The sequence below is a fragment of the Enhydra lutris genome, unplaced genomic scaffold, assembly GCF_002288905.1.
Source record: "Enhydra lutris kenyoni isolate GAN:26980312 unplaced genomic scaffold, ASM228890v2 scaffoldscaffold13, whole genome shotgun sequence".
In the NCBI taxonomy this organism is placed as follows: domain Eukaryota; kingdom Metazoa; phylum Chordata; class Mammalia; order Carnivora; family Mustelidae; genus Enhydra; species Enhydra lutris.
The window spans coordinates 9,033,793-9,057,925 of NW_019154097.1; the positions used below are offsets into that span (position 1 = coordinate 9,033,793).

Genomic DNA, 24,133 nt, shown 5'->3' on the forward strand with positions numbered 1-24,133 from the left:
GGCATTTTGATAGGGATTACATTAAATGTGTAGATTGTTCTGGGTAGCATAGCCATTTTAACAATATGTTTTCTTGGAACACCTGGGTGGCTCAGTCGGTTAAGTGTCTGCTTTCAGCTCAGGTCATGATCCCGATCAAGCCCTGCACTGGGCTCCTTGCTCAGTGGGGAGCCTGCTTCTCCCTCTGCCTGTTGCTCCCTTTGCCTGTGCTCGCTCTCTCTCTCTCTCTCTCTGACAAATAAATAAAATCTTTTTAAAAAATCAATATTTTTTCTCCCAATCCATGAGCATGGAACATTTTTCCATTTCTTTGTGTCTTCCTCAATTTCTTTCATGACTATTCTATAGTTTTCTGAGTACAGATTCTTGGTCTCTTTGGTTAGGTTTATTCCTAGGTATCTTATAGTTTTGGGTGCAATTGTAAATGGGATTGACTCCTTAATTTCTCTTTCTTCTGTCTTGTTTTTGATGTATAGAAATGCAACTGATTTCTGTGCATTGATTTTATATCCTGACACTTTACTGAATTTCTGTATGAGTTCCAGCAGTTTTAGGGTGGAGTCTTTGGGTTTTCCAGGAGAAAGAGTCTTAAGGAGACTCTGTGCTGAACGTGTAGCCTGATGCCAGGCTCTACCTCATGACCTGGCGATCCTGACCTGAGCTGAAATTAAGAGTCATTTAACCGACTAAGCCACCTAAGTGCCCCAGTACTGCTCCATTATTATTTCTTCTTCCTCCTCCTCCCCCTCCTCCCCTCCCTCCTATCCCCCCCCTTCTTCTTCTTCTTTTTCTTCCATTTTCTTCATGTAACAAGATATCCCAGACGTTGTTCCTTATTTATTCATATGCCACAGCACAGCTGTGACCGCATCACACAAATGGCCTGTACTTTATGTAAGAGGTGCTCTGTTGGTAGATACTGAGGTCATCTCCATTCTTTCACTGTTTCAGACTGTGCTTCTGTCATTATCCTTGTACAGAAAGCATCTCATACACGAGAGCAAGTCTATGGGATGTATGCCTGCAAGGGACATGTCGAAGGGCAGGTGCATGAATAATGTTGACAGATCTTGCTAAATTGTTCTCTCTACAGATTAAAGTAGCATATAGAGAGCCTGTCTCTCTGCATCCTTGCCAGCACATTGTGTTATTAAACTTTCTGATCTTCATTTATCTGATCATTAATGTACTCTCTTTGTTCGTCCTAATGTGTATTTCTCTTAAATGGGTGAGGTTGAACATATTTCTGTATATTTAGGAGCCATTAGTATTTCCTATTCTGGGAACTTTTATCTTTGTTCTTGATGATTTTTTTGCCCTGGAAAATTTTGCCATTTTTGTATAGTTGGATTTATCATTTTCTCTTATGTTTTGAGTTTTGTATCATTTTTATTAGAAAAGACCTTCCCATCCCAATTTTTTAAAAATCTTCCATGGTTTCTTCTAGTACTTTCATGGTTTCTTTTTCTATATTTAGATCTTTGGTTCATTCAGGATTCATTTTGGTATAAAATGTGATATAAGAATCATTTTTTTTCCCACGGATTTTCCATGGATTTTAATAATCCATGCCTTCTGATTTAAAGGGCCAACCTCATCATAGACTAAATCTCTCCATTCAGAGATGTATTTTTTTACTTTGTAAGCATTAACTATCAGTCGTCCTGGGCTTAAACTTACGAATCTCACAGGATATTATCCATAGTACTTTTTCAGATCAGAGTGGGGTATTATTTGGCACGTGGGGGAGAAGAAAAGTGATCCTGTGTTCCCACAGCCCCCAGTTTGTGAGCCAGCAAGCAAGACTTGGGAATCATCCTGGTCAGCAGCACAGAACACCTGACCCCAGCTCCGCCCTCATTTTGTTCCCTCAGGGAAAAAAGGAACAGCCCTGGAGCACAGAACTTAGCCTTGCCTGAGGAGCAGCCCTCATCCCAGAGTGAAATTTCTTTCTGCTGCACAATATGGTCAGTTAACTGTACCTCTGACTCCATTCCAACACTTAAAAATGCCTTCCTGCTTCAGGTACACTCCCCTGGACTACGCTTTGCTGGGCGAGCGCCACGAAGTGATCCAGTTCATGTTGGAGCACGGCGCCCTGTCCATTGCAGCCATTCAGGACATCGCCGCCTTCAAAATCCAGGCGGTCTACAAAGGGTACAAAGTCAGAAAAGCTTTCCGAGACCGGAAAAATCTCCTCATGAAGCATGAACAGTTGAGAAAAGATGCTGCTGCCAAGTAAGTCTGAGCTGTGGGAATTGTGTTCTTTTTTTTTTTTTTTTTAAGATTTTATTTATTTGACAGAGTTGGGGAGAGAGAGAGAGAGAGAGAGAGAGAGACAGAGCGCACAAGCAGGGGGAACAGCAGAGGGAGAGGGAGAAGCAGACTCATTGCTGAGCAGGGAGCCCGATGCGGGGCTCCATGCCAGGACCCGGAGATCATGACCTGAGCTGAAGGCAGACGCTTAATGACTGAGTCACCCAGGTGCCCCAAGGACTGTGTTCTTACACCCCTGGGAATCAGGGGAGAAGGGGTCGGGTTGGGGAGCAGCCAGGAGAGGGAGTCCAGAGAGGATCGAAATAATGCTGATCTCTGTACCATGTCACCGCCCCACTTCTGCCCACCGGGCCTGCACAGCACAGGGGCTACAGTGAAGGACAAAAGCCTAATCTCTACTCAGTGGCTGTTCCTCCAGGTCAGCCCCTGATGTTCCAACGTAGGGACACACCTGGGCCACAGCCACCCTGACAAGGAGTCGAGGGTGGGAGGTTACCTACAGGAAGCTGCTCCCCCTCCTACCTTTCCTGCCTTTCCACAGGAAACTGACACCAGTATCTAGCCCACCTCACTAGAAGTGTCTGGTTCTGATTTGATTAAAGCAACCAACTTGTGTAAATACCTTGCCCTCCCCCCCGCCCCCGCGCAAACAAATCTTTACTAACTAATGTAACTTATTCAAGAAATATTTACTGAATTCTTGGTACATACAAAACTCTTGGCTGGGGCCTTTGGAGAAAATAGTGACGAAAAGCAAAGTGCTTGCTTCAAGGACCTCACACTTTTTGGGTAATGTTACAGAATGTGTAAAATAGTCATTTGTGCCTATTATATATACATTGTGATTATTTTACCATAAATGATGGATTTTAGACTGTGCCTTGGTTTTCCTTCTTGGCTACCTTTGTTGGGTACTTCACTTATTTATTTATTTACTGACTTACTATTCACTTACTTACTTTTTTATTTTTAAATGAGTCGTAGCTTTTTCTTTTTTTTTTTTTTAAGATTTTATTTATTTATTTGACAGTGATCACAGTAGGCAGAGAGGCAGGCAGGGAGAGAGGGGGGAAGCGGGCTTCCCACTGAGCAGAGAGCCCGATGTGGGGCTTGATCCCAGGACCCTGCGATCATGACCTCAGAAGACAGAGGCTCTAACCCACTGAGCCACCCAGGTACCCCACTTACTTACTTTTATTTGCATTTATCCTCTGCAGAATTAATTTCCGGGCCATAAGTTTTTGTTTCTTCAGTTTCTTCTGGGATATCTTTTCCTCCTGGGCAAACTCCTGTTCTGGTTTAGGAACAATCTGCTCCTTTTCAGTGGGGATCATCTCGGTGCGGCAGGGAGAGCGCATGTGTGGGTTAATCCGACCTCGAGCCCTGTCAGTTCCACACCAAGTCGTGGGAACTTTCTTGACCAGGTTATGCTCCATGACCAGAGAATCTGCATCTAAACCCTTCAGGTCAGCATGACTCCCCGTATTTTTAAGCATGGGCGGGAAAAATCCAGCACTCTCTTTGGGCCACCGACCCTGTGTGCATCCCCACTGTTTGTCCCGGCCGCATGGACCAACTCCACCCTTGTCATGATGGAATGGCATGCATTGTTTCTGCAAAGTGACATCATTCCTGTACCTGGTGGCATTCCGGATATGCGCACCCTAGATGGCCTGGGCAGTTTCATGTGTATTCTTAAAGTGAACATGAAGATTTGAACCTCTTGATTTGCATGATTTTGTACAGTTTTCTGCGTTGAGCAAATAAACCATTTTCAGGGATCACCTCAGGGTGCTTAGGGGAAGCAGAAGAGCGATGGCTCCTGGGAGAACGCATGAGAACCCCCGTTGGGTACTTTAAACAGCAGGAGAATGTTGCATCGGTAGGTGTAGATGCCAAAACCTCTGATGAGAAAGACAACTGGAAGATTCTTAACGGGTAACTTCCTGGCTGTACCTTAAATGTTTCCCAATCTTGAATCCTTCCAATCTTGCCCACAAGGGGGAAGCATAAGTGTAATAAATAATCATCTAAAATAATAATAAAAAGCAGGATAAATCTTTTTAGTGAAAAGTTAAATACCACTGTGAACGGGGATGCTGACCATAATGGCAGTTTTGGGTAGGTAGGACCGACAAGAAGAGCCCAGTTTCTGTGAGTGAAGCCACCACAGTTAGCGGCACCCTCGGGAGTCTGACCTTGCACTGTTGTCTTTGTGAGGCTCTCTTCTCTTCACTTCGGCCAGAGGATCCAGTTTAACCTAAGGTCTGTCTACATGCCTCTTTTTCCGGCCCTACCAAAGTTCCCCACACGAGAGTGACTGCTCTAAGTGGGTAATGCATGTGGCACATTATCCTGAGTTGCAAGTTAAAGATTCCCCACAAGGGCAGGAGTGTGGTTTCTCCTTCTAGCTGATGTTTTCATAAACTCCAGTTTTAATGTGCAAGAGTCTGTTTTCAGGATTTGAAGTCATACCTACCTAAATATGAGGTGGGACTCTACAAAGTCAATATGACTGACTTTGTACGTCCCCCCCCACCCCCCCAAGGAGCCTATTTGTCCAAATACATTCCACTTTGTCATTGTAGAGAGGGGGGCCCGGAGTCCCCAGACTCCCTTTCCAGCAGAATAGAGGGTCTGTGGTGAAACACAGCATTCCTCTCTCTGCGTCTCAGTTTTTTCATCTGTGAGACACAACAGGTTAGACCAGCTGACTTGAAGGCAGTCTCCAGGTCTTTGGAAACCCCTGGATCTTCACTGTTAATGATCTCAGCCTCTCCCTCCTCTCCTTTGCCCCCGTGGTGCTCCCTGGAGGCCACATGCCCAGCACCGAGAGTTTGGACAGGCTCTGCTGGGTCAGTGTAGAGCCGAGAACCAGGAATCCATTTGTCAGAAGATTTCCTATACAGTGGACGGGCTTTCACATCAGCACATGCTTAAAGAGAGTCTTAAGATTTTTTTTCTTTTCCTAACTAGGCCTTCTGTGACTCCCAGCCATGTGGGCTTGAAAGGGCAACGGGGTTCAGGAATCATCTTGTCCAGCCTCACAATAGTTGTTATCCTGGTTAGCGTCCCTGTCATGGAAGTTGTGTCCTCCTTGTCCTAGTGCTTCGTTTCTGAAGTTCATTTTTAAAAACCGTTTTACGTGGGAGCTGTGCTTACTGTGATATGTCTGAAATTGCCCAAACTGGAAATTTATAATCTCCTTTCCTTTTTCTCAGTCACAGTCCTTTCTTTATTAGGTGTCATTATTGGAAGTAAACAAATTTCTCACAGTCTGACCATCACCTCCTACAGTTTTTGTGGCATCGAGCTCCAAGGGAAATATTTAAATGGAAAAGAAACTGATTTCATTTGTTTTAATTTTATTTCTCAAAAGTTATTTCTTAAGATCTGAGCCAGTGTTTAATTTTGTCTCTGGTTTTTGCTTTAAGGAACAAAAATCAGAATGTTAACTTCAGTCCTTGCCACTGCCACCTCCCTGGCTAAGGCGACCCAGGCACGTCCTGTCACCTGGCGTACCTCTCCCGGCATGGCTCGTTAGGAGGGCACGGATCACCTTCCTTAAAGCAACGATGTGAAGGGAGCTTATTAAAGTTAAAATTACTTCTCATTTACTGATAGAGAAATTGAGAGAGAGAGTGAAGTCTTAGTCCTATTTTCCAAGGCCTGTGGTTTTAGAAAATACCATTTAAGAAATAGCTATAATCCACTTAAAAGCACTTTATAACTCACACTGCACCACCTGTGTTGTTGCCAAAATGAACATTTCTGTCACCGACCTGCCACAGCACACGGCTGAAGGCACACAAGATGAGACTGTGTCTGTGTTGCTCACTCTTCTCCCCGGAAGCTGCCTGTGCGCTGGGTTTCTATTTCACTCTCGGATCTCAGCTCTCTTCTGCCTCTTCCTTCTCACATCGTCTCAGTCACACCACCTCCTCACTGCGGTCGGCTCTACACACTCGCTCCCTAAACTTCTCCTCATGCTCAGCTCTTTTCCACTGGGAAGGTGTCTACTCTTGAAGCCTGAGTGACTTCATGTCCGTAGACCATCCTTCACTCGGTCTCACATCCTGACCTCCTGGAACTCTGATTCCACGTCCTCAGTCGCCTGCCAGGCATTTCCCCTTCGCTGTCGTTTTGTGGCTTGCCAACACTTTCCATTTGTGTGTCCTGTTGTCACTGTCACTTCAGACTCACCCTGAAACCTGCAACTCTCCACCACAGCTCGTCTCTCTTCTTGCCTCCTTATTTCCCTGTGGCGGCTGCTATCATTGATTCTGTGAATTCCTCTTGAAATGTGCTCTTGCCTCCATCTTCTGTCCCGCTGCCATGTGCCAACCATCACTCTTGAATCCCATCCACGGTGCTACAGGAGACCCTTCACCTGTCTGCCTCCACTTTTATCTCTGAGGCCCATTTCTCTACACAACTACCTCCCTCCCCTCACGCGGGAGGGCTTAGCCATCCTGAACTTGCCTCACTTCCTCATGTTTTTCACTTTCTGGAACTTTCCATGGTCTCTGGGAGCCCTGAGCTGCTTCCTGGCTATAGTAGGAGATTGCACGGGTCTCCCAAAGGAACATAATCAAGTCCAGTTTGGGTCACCAAGTTCAAACTTTTGGAATGCCACAGTCCCTTCTAAGAAGGTTGTTCTCAGGGGGCGCCTGGGTGGCTCAGTGGGTTAAGCCGCTGCCTTCGGCTCAGGTCATGATCTCAGGGTCCTGGGATCGAGCCCCGCATCGGGCTCTCTGCTCAGCAGGGAGCCTGCTTCCTCCTCTCTCTCTCTCTACCTGCCTCTCTGCCTGCTTGTGATCTCTCTCTCTGTCAAATAAATAAATAAAATCTTTAAAAAAAAAAAAAAAAAAAAGAAGGTTGTTCTCAGAAAGTCGAGTGACAAAGAATTCAAGCAGCACATTCCAGTCAGGGACAGTTCTATCTGGCAGAAGTTATTTTCTGTCTTTTCTGTCTTTCCCTTGAAGCAAAAGAGAAAAGTCTAAACATTTTTCCATAAACGAACTTTCAGATCGTTAGAGTAGGTACCCAACTCCTACCCCAAGTCTCCTTTTCTCTTCATAATAGATCCAGTTCCATTTCCTGGAACACCTTCAGTCTGTCACTGAGTTTCTGCAGGGTTGACCCAGAGGCCTGGCTTCTGTTCATACTGCAGTCGGACCGATGGAGAATCACTCCCATGATTCTACTCCATACCATCCCACCTCTCCGAGCCTCAGTTTCCCATTAGTACAATGAAAAGATTTCTTAATCCGGGATGGTCTTTGGGGCCCCATGAATACCCCAAACCTAAATGCAGTGGTTTGTATATTGTGAGCATAGGTATATTTCAGGCAGTGAAGATCTATACATTTTTTTATCACGATTTCAAAAAAGGTCCATGAGTCACAAAGAGATTTTTAAAAACCATTTGACAAAATGATATCTGAGCTTCCCCCTCTCTCCCCCCAACTCTAACATTCTGTAAGTCAAAGGTTCAAAGACATGTGACATTTTCTTATTCCCTCGAGAGGAAGTCAGAGCCCAGATATTCTTCAGCCTGTTATTCGGCGACAATGATGAGACAGTGTCGCACAGCCCCTACACACGGCGGAGTACCGACTGAAAAGGTTAGCACGGAAGCTTTTCTGTCCTCTGAGGTAATCAGTCTCTTCTCGCTGGAAATGTTCCAGCCAAAATGGAATTATCATCTCTCCAGGATAGTATACAAGGAATTTTTTTTTAATTATATAAAGAACTAGTCTTTGAGATCTCTTCTGAGTCAATGATTCTGTGAGAGCTAGGTTGCGTGTCCTTGCTCTTGCCTCTACCTAAAACAATCTCTCGCTTCTCTCTTGCTCATTTTGACATTCCTTCTAGGTGTTTTTTTTTCCCTTCCACACAGTGACTGCCTCTCACATCCCTATCTCTGTGTTAGCCCCTATCACATCTAGAACCCATCACATGCAGAACCATCTATGGGAGTGAATGGGTCTGACTCCCCCCGAGATCCACAGTTCCTTGGGAACAGGGATTATATTCTGTATCTCTGTATCTCCAATGTCTTAAAATACCTATTTAATAAGCATTTAATCATAAATGTTCGATCACTGTTCCTACAGTGAGTCTGAAACCTTGCATGAGTCATTTCTCACTCTAGGCCTTACTCTCCCCCTCAGCCAAGTGCGAGGCTTGGACCACATACCCTCTTCAGTCCCCTTTGAGTCTGTGAAACTCCGTGAGTGTACCACTTTAATTTGTTTGCCATACTCGGGCAGGAGATACGTTTATGTTCCATTTACCCTCACAACAAACACTGGTGCTTCTAGATTTGTGCATTTGGCTTCCTAGCTCCCTCCATATTTATCATGAGCAAATTACCACTTGACAGGTTTATGATAGTTCTGTATTCTGATTTTTAAAAGAAGCATAAGAGCAAAGGGGTTCGCCACTGCACTTGCTTGAACACGAGACCCGTTATGTGGCATCCATAGAGAGTTGTATATGCCCTGTTTTGAGAAGAAGAACATTCTGTCAGACTCTGCAGAAACAAGCAGGCTCTTTCCCATTCCAGTTCAGTATATAAGTTTCCATGGCCGTGAATGCAGGACCTACAACAGGTCGGAGAGGTATGATTAAAATGGCTCTCACTGGGCGCCTGGGTGGCCCAGTCAGCTAAGCATCTGCCTTCAGCTCAGGTCGTGATCTCAGGATCCTGGGATCGAGCCCCATGACGGGCTCCCTGCTCAACGGAGAGTCTGCTCCTGCCTCTCCCCAGCTTGTGCTCTCCCTCTCTCTCTCATTCTCTTCTCAAATAAATAAATAAAATCTTAAAAATAATAATAATGAAATGGCTCTCACAGAAAAGGGAGTTGTGTGGCTTCAACAATGAGCATTTCTGAAAATATCATTAGGCCCAGCCCTCTAGCTCTTAGACTGCATGGCGCTCATGCCAAACACGAATTTCTTCACTTCTCACCAGATCCTGTCACAGGGAAGCTTTCTCTTAACAGCTTTACATAAAAGTAATAGTGGTCAATGATATTTATACAGTGCTTTACAGCTTACAAAGTTCTTACGGCTTACTGCATTCAATCCACCTAATCATTCCGTAAGGAAAGACAGGGCAGCCGTCCTTCATCTCATTTCACAGGTGGGGTTTCGCAGAGGTTAACGTTCCTGATTCCACAGCCAGTAAAGGAGAACGACGGCACCAAAATCTCAGCCCTCCCCTAAGCCGGGGTTCCTACCAGCCGCACTTACGCTGGAGGCTGTCTCCAGCTGCTGGTGCCATCTTGGTAGGCCAGCAAGAAACAGCCCTACTTCTTTTTTTATTATTATTATTTTATTTTACTTCTACCAGAACCGGGTCCCTAGTCAGTTTTTCTCTTACCCCAGTGCTCCTTCAGTTGTTTCCCTCTTGTTTCCAGGAATTGTTGAAAGAGTGGTACCAAGCCACCATCATCCGTTCTGCAACATAGTTTAATAAAAAATCTTCCTGTTACTCTGAAAGTTAACTAACATGGCAGAGCACACCAAGTTCCTCCTACATTTTTGAGAAAAGTAAGAAAATTAGTCAGTTCCAAGCCTACACTGAGACTATAAACAAGAATGTCATGAGGGCAAAGCCGGGTTAAATTGGTACAACAGGACCTGCTTAGGTAGACGTCCCTTTTCTGTGAGAGCCACTTTAGTCCCAGCTTTCAAACCTCTCTGAGGTCCTGCCTTCACAGCAGTGGCGACTTGAGTACCCCCACTGCAGCAGGGAGGAGCTTGCTTCTATCTGCAGTCTCTGACAGAATTAATTAATTCTTGCTCACCTGGGCCACTACAACTCTCTGTGGAAGCCACATCAGAGAGTAGAGAACAGCATCACCTTCCGGGACTCCTATTGTCCAGGCCCAGAGATGGGTCTGTGCCACATTGTGCACATTGTGCAAGCAAACACACCCCAGTCCTGAGATGCTGAAGCCACTGGATGTCCAAGTCACTTAAATTATGGCCCTTCATCTGACTCTCTGCACATCAAGCGATCTTTAAAAAAAAAAAAAAAAGGATTTTATGTATTTATTTTTGTGAGAGAGAGAGAGAGCGCGCGCAAGCATGAGTGGTGGGGAGGGGCAAAGGGAAAAGCAGACTCCACTGAGCAGGGAGCGGACAGGGGACTCAATCCCAGGACCCTGGGATCATGACCCGAGCTGAAGGCAGATGCCCAACCGAGCCACCCAAGTGTGCCCCAGCAATCTTTTGATCACTGAATTTCTTATGGGCCCATTTCTGCAGTTGTCCTCTAGGCTGCTCATTTGTAGAAATCCCCATCCTAGGGACTCAGGTCTGTTTTTGCTGGGGGGTTGGGGCAGGGGTGGGACTCCGGGCCACGTTGCTGCCTCCTGGTGGCCCTTCAGAGATCTGCAGGAGCATTGTGGCCCTTACATCTTTTCTCCCCAGGGTGACACACCCGGTTCCTTCAGCCCACAGTTTGGAGACTTTCTTTGCTCTGTGATGCACAGAACCTGAAATGGACATTGTCAACGACCTCATCTTCAACTGACTTTCTCACTTTTCTATACTGTGAGCCTCTGCGGAGCTGCAAATCTTGCTCCAGAAAAGACGACAGTACAAACCAGACTAATGGGCAGCCCATCAAAAACTGTTGTCTAGTCAGTTCCCCTTAAGATAATAGAAAAAAAGAGAAGACAAGGTAGAACTACTTTATGCATTAAGATTCCACCATTTAGTAAATTTCCTGCTAAATTTTCTGCTGTGCGTCGACAGGATTTTTTTTTCTCTTTAATTTTTCATATAAACTAGAATAGCATTGGTTCTTTCTCTGGTATTTGTTTCCAAATTTAACAAAAATAGGTCAAGTTTATAACTTAACCCCCATGAAGGTTACTAGATCTTCAGATATTCATAATAAATTAGCTGGAGATAAAACACTTAAATTTCACAATAATTGGGGTGCCTGGGTGGCTCAGTGGGTTAAAGCCTCTGCTTTCGGCTCAGGTCATGATCCCAGGGTCCTGGGATCGAGCCCCGCATCGGGCTCTCTGCTCAGCGGGGAGCCTGCTTCCTCCTCTCTCTGCCTGCTTCTCTGCCTACTTGTGATCTCTCTCTGTCAAATAAATAAATAAAATCTTTAAAAAAATTTTTTCACAATAATTACTGAGTCTGAGAGTTTAGAACTAAAAGCTACATCTGAACTTAGTTTGAAATGCTGCTAACGGCTATTCTGATGTGTGGCTGGCAGTTTCTTCATATGACCCACTTCATTCTTTGAGAAGTGGTGGTCGGGGAGGAGCAGAGGGAGAGAGTAGTCGCTCTGCCTCAGTTTCCTTATCTACCAAATAAAAGTGAATAAATTGAGATTCCTTTGAACTCAGACCAGGAGCCGTGGAGCTGGACCTTATTCCCCAGGGATGCGTACACGAAAGATCATGTTCTTGACTGTAGCGCACGCGTGCGTGTGTGTGTGTGTGTGTGTGTGTGTTGTGTGTATCGCTGCTGTTGCTTTTGTTTTAAGGCAGCAACATGTAAATAGGTTGTAGGTTATGCATAGTCCCGGTTCTAATCCTACCCACTTTTCTGCAATGATCACTACTTTTTTTTTTTTTTAAGATTTTATTTATTTATTTTACAGAGAGAGATCACAAGCAGGCAGAGAGGCAGGCTGAGAGAGTGGAGGAAGCAGGCTCCCCGCTGAGCAGAGAGCCCGATGCGGGGCTCGATCCCAGGACCCTGAGATCATGACCTGAGCTGAAGGCAGCGGCTTAACCCACTGAGCCACCCAGGCGCCCCTGATCACTACTTTTATATCAAGAGCCACAGCTCTGGGGAACTGCATGGTTGTGGGCCACAGGCCACCTGAAGATTTTTTAAATGCATCAATTTGTTTAAACATTAATTTATTTCTATTAATAGGGTCTAATGATATATTCTGATTATTACGGTCTTCCTTCCAAATCTGCTTTACTTAGTTCTACCAACATGAAAAAAACACTTTCCTACAAACATCCCGTTCCAAACAAGTCTTCAGAAGACAGAGCACCCTGGGTCTCTGGCCATCCTGATCACTCTAGAAGGCTGGATGGTCTGGGGGTCCTGTGGCTGCCCCCGCTATTGGCCCAGAAAGGTCCGCAGTGATGGGGTTTGCCCAGGACCTGAGTAGAAACAGCTTCTTGGAATTGAAAAGGAAAACTGTTTGGTTTCCCTAAGAAAGAGAAATGACCAAATGTCTAATTTATCACCTCTGAGCCCTTCTTAATGGCAGCGAGATCCACATAGATGCCAAGGCAGACAGCCACACGTGCGGGTCTGTCTGCGGGACCAATATTCTCCTAGAGTGGCTCCCTTCATCAGTGCGTGTAAAAAGAGCAGCTGTCCCCCTCCTGCCGGGAGCACGGCTGCTCCATCAATTAGCAGCACTTCAGCCGCCCAGATGCTTCCAGCTTCTGAACAGCAGCCTTCTCCCAGACAGCTCACGCTGAAATAGCACCTGCTAGCTTCCAGGTGACTCTTGGGCGCTGACGGTGACAGGCTGTCCCCCTGGCTTGTCGGGTGCTCAGGTGTCAGCACTCGGCAAAGCGTGGAACAAAACCAGAGTCAAATGAAAATATCAGAGCTGTACAGGAGTCAGCACGGTCCGCCCGGCCACTCTTGCTAGGAATGGGGCTCAGTCGGAAACGACCAGACAAACAGGCTTGGCAGGAGCTTTGCCGTGGGACAGGAGACCTTCAAAAGGGGGGGTTGAAGGCTTTATATCAGAGGGAACCCAGATCACTGTCATCTGGGTCTTCTCTGTCCCTTGAAGTCTCAGTAAACATTGCCTCGAATCGCACAGCCTGTGGAAGTCTGAATTCTGTGACTTCTTGGAGGCTTAGGGTCTCTGCCTCACTCACTCTTGTTTCTGCTTCCATGTCTGGTATCTTAGCTCTGCAGCTTGTCTGGTTGCTTATAAAACAGCACGTAGGATCCTGGGAGACCTTCCCAGACCTTGATGTCATTGTGGACAATCCATTTCATGTCCCATGATGGTACAGTTAATGGTCCATAAGAGGGGCGCCTGGGTGGCTCAGTCAGTTAAGCATCTGACTTGATATCAGCTCAGGTCGTGATCTCAGGGTGTCGAGATCTAGCGCATTGGGCGTGGAGCCTGCTTAAGATTCTCTCTCAAAAAAAAAAAAAATTCTCTCTCTCCCTCTCCCTCTTCAACCCCTTCTCTCTAAAAAAAAATCCAAAAGCCAAAAACCAAACAAACAAACAAAACAGTCCATATGAAACTTTTCTATTGTCTTAAGCCTTGCTCCTCAAATTGTGGTTCAGAGGACCAGCAACACCTCTATAACCTGGGTGCTTGTTAGCAATGCGGAATCTTGAGCCCCACCCCTGGCTGCTAAATCGGAATCTAGATTTTAACGAGATCTCAGGAGACTCCATTCATGAAAGTGTGAAGAGCACAGACCTAAAGTCCTTGTCTATCAGCTCCCCGTGGAGGTTCTCTTTGTCCTGGCCATTGCTGTACACACTACCCAGCCCTTCATCTTCCCTTTCTTCCCCCTCCTCTCTCTCTCTCTCTCTTTTTCTCTCTCTCTCTCTCTCTCATGTTCTTTCATCTCTTCCCTCCCTGTCAGGAGCTTCAAACATATTCTCTTTTTGTCAGGAGCAGCCCTCCGCTCCTCAGAGCCAATCACCACCAAGGCCCTGAAGGGCTCACCTGCTACCCCGCCTTCCATTCTGTTCCCAGGCTGATTAAAATATTTTTCTAAACAAGGCTCTCCCTCCCCCAAGAGGGACTCTGATACCAGCTATAACAATAAAAGAAATCTATCTCATTACAAAAGATACCCCAGATTTTATAAAGACATCTAGCTTCCAAACAGACCCCTAAATCGATTCCAGGTTATAAACTATCATACAACTGTTAGATCTGGGGAAACTGAGTCTCCAGCAGGAAAGTGACTGGCTCAATACCATTTTGTAGTTATTGGCAGGGACAGGACTAGAAAAGTTCTTATGCTTCCCAGTGTGGGCTTCTCTCCACTACAGCCCTAATCAGTCTGCTTTAACCTGAACCTTTATGTGTCTGCCTGATTCTCTTCCTACACGGTACCTGGGTCGTCTGAACCGCACATATGGGGCACCTGCTGTGTACAGCAAGCACTGTTTGAAGATGAGAAGAGGCAGAACAGACCCCGTTTTCCCACGCCCCATGCCCTTACCCAAACAGCCCCCTCACACTGAAGTCCTCATTCCCACCACATCTGTCTGGCAAACCTCTCCAGATCTTTAAGAATCAGCAACTGGGAGCATCTGAACTCCTCTAGACAAAATTAATCACTACCCCCTCCATGCAGGCTCACAAGTGTAACATTTCTCCCGTCGTTTGTTAGGTCCTTTTCTCCAAGCTGTCTTCTCTGAAATCAAGTTTCCTCCAGGGGTGGCCCACTGGGCCCAGCACAGGAGAAGCTCAGTAAATGTTCTTTTTCTTCCCTGTTTCTTTCCCTGGGAAGTCCCCAACAATTAATGCTATCGATCAAACAAACCTTGTCCTGAACTCAGCCCCTTCCTCCTCAAGCAACTTGCCCCTTTCTGGACCGGGGCTGCCTGCCTCAGGCCCTCGTCCTCCTCCCACAGCCTCTCATTCTGCGGCCTGGCCCCTCCTGGCCAGCCTCCTTCTAGTCGGTTGCTCTCCACAGGGGCCAGCCTCACCACCAGGACTTGTGTAGGACTTTTTGAAGATCATCCTACCTTCTGGACCTCATCTGCAAAATGGGTGGGTTTGCCTTGTTAGCGGTGTTGCAGCTCACAGGTGCGTTAGCGTCCATTGTGAGGGGCTGAGTGAGTGATTGTTCCATGTACCCGTAAGCTCACCAATGGTCTTTTTTAATAAATAGAGAAGATTAAATGTTGTCCCTGTGACTGGCAGGCTTGGTCACATTCAGCTGTGCTTTCTGGAATCGGAGGGAAAGGCCTGTAGTTGCAGGGATCCCACACAAGCTGGGGCACACACCCCTCAGGATTGCGTCCTGTCTCGCAAACACAGAGATTCCCATCATGTGTGCCCCAACTGGGCAAGGCCTGGTCTATAAGGTTCTCGTCAGCTCCATCATCTTTGGAGCTGTAAGGTCTGGAGAAAAGACCAAAACTTGGGAAATTATGGGAACTGTCCATTTCCAAGCCCCTCCTGTGATGTGGTAGCTCCTCATAAAATTCAAATCTCACTCAGGATCATTTGAAAGGGTAACAGTCTTTTAATTTTTTTCCTCTGCCTCCTCGGCTTTGCTTCCAGGAAGCGAGAGGAAGAAAACAAACGAAGGGAGGCAGAACAGCAGAAGGGACGGCTGAGCCCAGATTCCTGCAGACCCCAAGCCCTTCCTTGTCTGCCCAACACCCAGGCTGAGCCCCACAGGCAGAGCCAGGCTCCCAGCAAACAGCCTCCCACCAGCGACGCAGCCCAGGACACTGAGGAGACAGCCTGTCAAGGATCTCCGGGCAAACTATCTCCAGACAGAGCCCCCCAGCGGGAGCAGCATCTTTCCCCAGATTTGCAGGGAAGAGACCCCAGAAAGCCAAACGGTAGGTGTATTGCCTTTGTTACCTGATGTCAACCGGTGGACTGTGGGTTCTCTTGATTGGTGTACTTAGTCCATTCACATCTAAGGAAATTATGTCAACACTGAAGACTACCATTTTATTATTTATTTTCTGTTTATTTCCTCTGGTTCTCCTCCCTGTTTTTTTTCTTTTTTCCCCTTCCTGTAGGGTACTTGAACATCTTTTAGGATGCCATCTTGATTAATAGTGGTTTTGAGTATATCTCTTTCTACAGTTTTTGTGGTGGTTGCTCTGAGTATGTATTGCTTATGTATATTGTATCTATAAGTTATAAGGGACCTATAACCAGTTCTACTACTTTGAGTGAAATGTGGAAACCTCACTTCCATTTAGGTACCTTGACCTTCCCCACTTGTAAATGTCATTGATAGGCTACCAGATGGTATTATGATTTTTGTTTCAATCATCAAATATAATTTATAAAAACCACAAGGAAAGGGTAGTTTCTTAGATACCCATAGTTCTCTTTTTCTGTTGTTTCTTCTTTTTTTCCCAGTGCATCAGATCCCTTCTTTTATCATGTCCTTTCTGTCTGAAGAACCTTTAGCTGGTATTTAAGGGTAGCTCCACTAGCAACAATTTCTTTAAGTCTTCCTTTGCCTGAGAATGTTTTGATTTCATTCCTGAAGAGCTGATGAACCAGATCCAGAATGCACACTTAGCAGGTTTTTCCTTCCAACACTTGAAAGAGGCTGTGCCACTTCTGGCTTCCATGGTTTCAGACAAGAAATCCACTGTCGTTTGCAATTGGTGTTCCTCGGAATGTTTCTAGCTAACATGCCACTGCTCTCTGGCTGCTTTCAAGATTTTTCTTTATCTTTAGTTTTCAATAGTTAAATATAGTGTGTCTTGGTATGGATTCTTAGAATTTATCGTGTTTGGATCTCACTTCGTATGTTGGGGATCCCCAAGACTCCCCACCCCCAAAGTTTAGAAATTTGCTGAGTACTCACAAGACTCAGCATATATTTCTACTCACAGCTACGATCTTTTATAACAAAGGGATACAAATCAAGATCAACAAAGGGAAAAGCACATGGAGCAAAATCTAGAAGAAACCAGGTGCAAATTTCCAAGAGTCTTCTCCCAGTGGAATCACAAAAGATATGATTAATTCCTCCAGCAATGAATTGTAACTACCAGTTAGCCTTTGTCTACCAAGAAAACACACCTACACTTAGGATTCCAGGATTTTTATTGGGGTCAGTTACATAGGTACTCTCTGCCCAGCATATACTACAACTCCAAACTCCCAGAAAGAAAACAGGTATTCTGCACAAATTATATTTTTTGCCCAAAGCAATTTAAGCATATTGAGCCATTCTTAAAAATTAAGGAACAGTGAGAAACCTCCAGAAATCTAAGTGCAAAAGCCAACATAGTGAAAAAGGCAAAAAATGGTCTTAGTATTATTATAAAAATAGTTTTGACCCTGTGGACCCCAGAGTCTATGAAATCTCATGGCGACCCAATTCAGGGCATGGGCAATTCATTCTATCTCTCTGAACCTTAATTTCCTTACCTATAAAATGGGTTTGGGGGGAGGAATACTCAGAAAACAACAAAGGAACAAACAAAAAAGGCAGAAGTAGACTAATAAATACAGAGAACAAACTGATGGTTGCCAGAGAGGAAGGGAGTGGGGCAATGGGCAGAATGGGTGAAGGGGTGTGGGAGGTATAGGCTTCAATTGTGGAATGAATAAGTCATGGGGAAGGAAGGTATAGCATAGGGAATACAGTCAATGGTATTACAGTGCCTATGAAGACAGATGGTAGCTATACTTGTGGGGAGCACAGCATAACAAAAATACTATGCTGTATGCCTGAAACTAATGTAACATTGTATCAAATATACTTCAGTTTTTAAAAAGAAAAAAAAAGGGTACATACTCTTTATCCTGCAAGGTAGTTTTGAATAGAAATCAAATAATTAATGTAGAATACTTATTATAGCCCATGACATGTAATAGGTCTTCAGTAACTACTGTTATTAAACCACACTGATGATCTAGCCAAGAACAGCCACATAAAAGTACACATGAATGACCACAAACATATCCAGAATATAATTCCATAACCCGCTGTACAGTGATAATGCATCAGTAATATATACCTTGAAGAGGTCTGATGCCCTGTTACATATTCATTCATTTATTCATTCAGCTAGTGTTAACCAGACTCCCCGATGTAACAACCACGTTGAATTTCCTCATTCTCTCTTAGCTTGAGGTCACTGCATATTACAATTCCCCATCCATATGGATAAAAGTGCCTCTTATTTTTCAGGTCTCAGAATGAATGTTCCTTCCTTTATACAGCCATACCTCCTCACTAAACAAGGCTTCATCTTCCTGCTTATGTTCCTATAGGCCTTCTATAGTTCCATAATAGGAAGATCATGACCTTTTACTGTTCTTACTGACTTGTCTGTTTTTTCCAGTAGATTGCAAGATCTTAAGATCAGGGTTGTTTCCATTATGTGCTGCTATGTAAAAAACAAAACACAAAACACACACACACACACACACACCCCAAAAACAAAAGTACACTAAAACTAAGTGGCTTAAAATAATAATTTATTATTTCTCATGATTCTGTGGGCCAACTGGGCAGTTCCACTGCATTTTCACCTGGTCTCTCTTACGTGGCTCCATTCTAATTGAGTTGAATCAGATGGTCTAAGATAGACTGACTTAAATGTCTGGCAGTTGATACTGGCTATGAGCTGGGATTCCTTGACTCTGCTTTATATGGCTTTTCATCCTCCACTAGGCTAGACTGGCCTCCCTACACAGTGGTCTCCCAGCATCATTCTAAGAAAGCAAAATCAGAAGCTACAAGACCCCTTGAGGAGTAGGCTCCAGAATTTGCATGCTACATCCTATTGCTCGAAGCAAATTGTATGGCCAGCCCAGACTGAATGATATGGAGAAATATACTCAACTTCTGTGCATACTAGGATGGGAGCAATTTTTGGCTAGTAATCTATCACAATTCCTTTTTGGTCACAGATTATTCACATTCCTCCCACAGGCACAGTATTCTCAAAATGATCTCTGGACCCCAAAATGTCATCTCAGTTATCACATTAAGCTTGAAGTTTGGGATCTTGAGACTTATGTCACATCCAGATGTTGTCAAGATTCCCCGGGTATAGGGGCACCTGGGTGGCTCAGTCAATTAAACCTCTGCCTTCGGCACAGGGCATGATCCCTGGGTCCTAGGATTGAGCCTCGCATTAGGCTCCCTGCTCAGTGGAAAGCCTGCTTCTTCCTCTCCCTCTGCCTGCTGCTCCCCCTACTTGTGCACTCTCGCTCTCAGTCAAATAAATAAATAAATAATCAACCTCCAGATATGACTCTTTCCAATTTAGGGACTAGCCCACCAAAAACACACATTATCGACACCCCCTCCAGACCCAACAAGCAATAGTGAGGCAGGGACAGAATAACCACAGTAGACACCTTTGTTCCAAAAGGGGAGAAATAAGAGGTACATAGCAGTCACTAGTTCATAGCAATTCTGAAAGCCAACTGGTTATACATTAGCAGTGCTAGAAGTATAGAATGTTCCTTGGTTAGGGTATGGTTTTCCCCTATGTGTGGTTTCCTATTCGATTATTCTCCTTGGCCCTTGGCTCTTGGCTCTCCTACCAGGATTCTTGGTGCTGCTCTCTGAGACATCTTCCTTTTCCATAAGACATAGCCCGTGTTTGCACCTAAACAGTTTTCTCAGCCTGTTTCCCCTCTATAGGAAGTTGAGGTTCCAGAGGCTCCTGTTTGTCTTGAATAGCCTCAGCGGTTCAAGCTAGTGATACTCTTTGTGATACAGTTACCTGGGAAATTTCATGGGCTTCAGGGGCCACTTGGGTGGCCCTCGGTTAAGCATCTGACTCCTAATTTCAGCTCAAGTCATGATCATGGGATTGAGCCCCGCATCAGGCTCCACACTCAGCAGGGAGTCTGCTTGGGCTTCTCTCTCTTCTCCCTCTGCTCCTCCCCCGGCTCCTGTGCTTTCTCTCCTTCCCTCTCTCTCAAATAAATAAAATCTTCTTAAAAAAATTTGTGGGTTCCCTATGATTTTGACTGGACTCATTCCATGTTCCAAAACTACATCCATAATTATTTCTCAGACGGGCCTCTCTCTGCTTTGGGTGGCTCAGGCTGCTGTAGGAAAATGCCCTTGAAGTTCTTAGAAGTTCTTTTGTGTAGCTTACAGTACCTTACAATGTACCATCTTCGATATTTTTGAAGTCTTAAAAGAGTTGCACAGTAATACTCTTGATTGGATCTTTATCCTTAAGTCATATTTTACTAAGATACTCTCAGTAAAATTAGCTGGAAAGAATGAATATGCTAAACAACTTTCTTTTCTAACCTGGCACATTCTAGGCTCTCTGTATTTCCTCTGGATTCTGCTTGCAAGCTGAGCAGTTCTTTCCTAATTTTCTTTCTTTCTCCCCATACCTATGACATACAGGTAAAAAATCCAATTGATCTTTTCTTCAGCTATTGCCCCCTGGAAGTCTATTCCATATCTACAAATTCATTAGATATGTTTTCTGTCTTCTAAGCTACTGCAGGTTAACTTTTGCCCATTTTGCCAATTATTCTGCCATTGAATAATACAACTGACCATTCTCCAAACTCCAACAGCAATTTCCTCTCTGCTGTCTCAGCCTTTGGTAACAGTCTTTTCATTGCCTTCCCGGCTTCTGTCCGCTCACCAGTCCTTAAGTCAACGCTATGGGTTTTTGTTAGCCAGCACCTCTCTTTTTTAGCTATTGGTTTCTGTGTTGATTATTTCTAGTGACGTTACAAATTACCCCCAAAACTAAGTGGCTTAAGATAACAATGACTTCTTACTTCTCACAATTCTGTGGCTTGTCAGAACACTTCCTCTCCTGAGTCAGTCACTTGGGCTCACTCATGTGGCTGGTGCAAGGCTGGCTGGAACGGAAAGCCCAGATGGCTTTCTTTATGTGTGTGGCCATTGGTGCTGGCTGTTGGCTGAGAGGTCTCAGATCTCTTCTCCATGACCTTGCATCCTCCGGGAGTTTAGACCATCTTCCTTGCATGTTGTTCTCAAGGCAGAACTCCAAGAGAGAGAAAGCCAGAAGCGACAAGCTCTCTTGAGGCCTAGGCTCCAAAATGTCCCTATCATTTTTACCACATTCTGTTGATCAGACCAGTTTGCAAGACCAGCCCAGATTCAAGGGGGTAGAGACAGAGACTCCACCTCTGGTTTAAAGTTGTTGCAAAAGCACATTTCAAAAGTGAGTGCATACTGGGATGGAAAGAATCTTTGACCATTAAACAGTGTATCACAAGGAGCAATGTATCTCCTACTTCTATGTACCAAGCACCCAGTAGGGTGTCTGGTACATAAGAGACATAATAAATATTTGTTGAACATATAGCTGCATGGGACTAGCTAGGTGCTTGAGAGTCAGACATGAAAGATTATTAAATAGGACATGAGGGGCCCCAGGGTGGCACAGTCAGTTAACTGTCCAACACTTGGTTTCAGTTCAGGTCATGATCCCAGGGTCTTGAGATCAAGCCCTGAGTCGGACTCTGAGCTCAGTGAGGAGTCTGCTAAAGTTTCCCTCTCCCTCTGCCCCTCCCCATGGTTGCTCTTCCTCTGTCTCTAAAATCAACCTATCTTAAAAAAAAAAAAAAAAGACATGAAAAGTATTCATTGGGTGTACTCCTGTTTTCTGTAACAGAGTTCCGTTCTCTTAGTAAGTTATTTCTTTCTTCTCTCTCATAGTAATTCTCCCCTTCTTGTTTACAGTGCATGTAGAGCATGACGGCTGAGTGCACAAGCTTTAGAATTGAATAAACGAGGATTATATTTAGACTCTACCACGTACTACCTATATAATCTTGATCAAGTTAACTTCTCCTAAGCCTCCATTTCTTTATTTGTAAAAAAAAAAAAAAGACAGAAAGAAAAAAAAAAGAGGAAGAAAGGAAGGAAGGAAGGAAGGAAGGAAGGAAGGAAGTGAAAATGCCGGTCTCAGAACTTTGTGAATATTCATGAGATAACCCGTGGAAAGATTTAAACACAGTGTCTAAAGCACTCTATAAATAATGAGCTGTTAGGATAACTCTCTCACTATGATTTCAAGAGGTAGGGGAGGAAGGAGGCAGAACACTTAGGAAGATTCCTGCGGCTGAGTGGCGGGTGGGCCTGGAGGCCGACACTGAGACACAGCGGCAGGGTGAGGAGGGAGGGATGGACTGGAGAGGTGCTGTGCAGAGGACTTGCTAGCAGATTGCCTGTGGGAGGTGGTGAGATAAAGTTGTCTTTGAGTCAGTGTGGTTCTCAAGAGAGTCTAGTGCAGGAGAAACTCACTGTTTTAAGGGCCATCCCTGGTGTTGTCTTCTTTCTCACCATATGGGCTGCCAGAACTAGTGGGTACGGCTGGTGGGAGTAAGCAGGCCCTTGTGCTTGGTGCGTGTACAGTGGCTAATACAGAAAATCCAGTTACCACCTGTGTGCCGAAGACTCCCTGACCTCCTTCCCTTATTCCAATTATGTTTATTTAACTCTTTACTTATGCCCTCACTTGGATGTCCCAAAGGCATCCCAAACTCAACCTATCTGCGACAGGACGGACGAAGGTTTTATGTAAGCCTGCTCTGCTTTGGTTAATGACACACTCATCTGTGTGGACATTCAGTGCAGGAGTAATGATTATTTCCTTTTCCTTTACCGCCCATACCCAGCCTGTCACCAGCTCTTGTCTCACTGACTTCCTAAACATCTTTCAAACCTGTTTTCTTCCTCTCATCCTCCACCACCGTATATTCTATCTCACATCTTCTTACCTTTGTCTCTAACTTGGACTATTGTAGTAGCTTCCTCACGGGTCTTACTTATCTGCTCCAACTCCCCTAATCCATTTTCCTCTCTGTGAACAGATTAATCTCTTCGAAATGAAACCTCATTGTGTCTCTCCCCGACTCAGAGCCCTGGAATTAACCACTTCTCCAAAGAACCCTGGTTCCCTCTGTTGAAGAATGATAATAGAAACCAAAATCTGAGCACTAGGTGGGCGTATTACTATTTACCATTATTCCTAAGCCCTTTCAGCAGACAGAGCTAAAAATTATTTACATCTATCTCTGCATCTGTCTGTGTGTATGTGTATCTCATACACACACACACATAAACGCACGTACACACACACACGCACACACACCCCATGAGTTCATATTCGTGATACCTCTGATTCCATTCAACACCACAGCGATTATTCTATCTTTTCTCTTTACTTCAAGCGTTTCCTCCAACAGTGAAAGATCTGTTTCCCATCATCTAGGAGATATATGCTTCTTTCTTCAGTTCTGGTGTACACATAAAATAGTTTCAGAATTGCTAACCCAACCCTGTGAGAAACAAACTTATTAACTAGAGCACAATCTTTATATACATTTCTTTTTGTCCTTATTCAGCCAAAATATGTTTTTACTAAGTTACTTAGGTCAGTTCTTTTCTTCGCCTTTTAGTGTGGTTACCTAATTCATTTGTAATACAGTTAGGTTTGTTTGTTACTATTTATATTTCATTTTGAGTTCTTTCCCACATCCTAGTTGATTTTAATTGTTGGGCTTTTTCTTTCTTTCTCTTTTTTAGTTGGGTACTTTATTTGTTTGTTTATTTATTTTATTTTATTTTATTTTTTTGAAAGATTTTTTTTTATTTATTTGACACAGAGAGATCACAAGCAGGCAGAGAGACAGAGAGAGGGGGAAGCAGAGAGCCCGATGCGGGGCTCAATCCTAGGACCCTGTGATCATGACTGGAGCCAAAGGCAGAGACTTAACCCACTGAGCCACCCAGGTGCCTGGTGTTGGGTACTTTATTGAAGCAGAAAATGACGCTTTTTCCTAATTACAAAATCGGTCATTGTACATTATAAAATAATTTGAAAACAGAAAAGAACAAAGAAAAAAATAAAAATCCTCCTTAAGTTAAGCAACTCTTATCACTTTGGCACAAATCCATCTTCTAGAACTTTCTTTTTCTTTTATTTCAGAAGAGTATGGGCATCCCATTTTGAGATTTTCTTACATTATCTCCTTTTTTCAACAAAAATGTTAGTGACTGCTTAGTATTATATCAGATTATGAATACAGCATGATTTGTTTAATCATGTCTGTGTTGTAGGACATATGAGCTAAATAACCTTTCATGTAAATTTTTGTGTACATCTCTAATTTTTATGGCTCTTT

At 44.4% G+C, this 24,133-nt stretch overlaps 1 protein-coding gene and 1 pseudogene across 1 annotated transcript in view; one reads left to right on the plus strand and one right to left on the minus strand.

Annotated features, from left to right (window-relative positions):
- The window catches only part of LOC111146079 (inversin), a 173,571-nt gene that overhangs the window by 119,153 nt on the left and 30,285 nt on the right, over window positions 1-24,133 (plus strand). The window contains exons 12-13 of the mRNA XM_022501461.1: window positions 2,026-2,238; window positions 15,563-15,849. Of these exons, the coding sequence (XP_022357169.1) occupies window positions 2,026-2,238; window positions 15,563-15,849 (500 nt within the window). The remainder of the gene's footprint in view (window positions 1-2,025; window positions 2,239-15,562; window positions 15,850-24,133) is intronic.
- Window positions 3,462-4,049, minus strand: LOC111145924 (annotated as a pseudogene).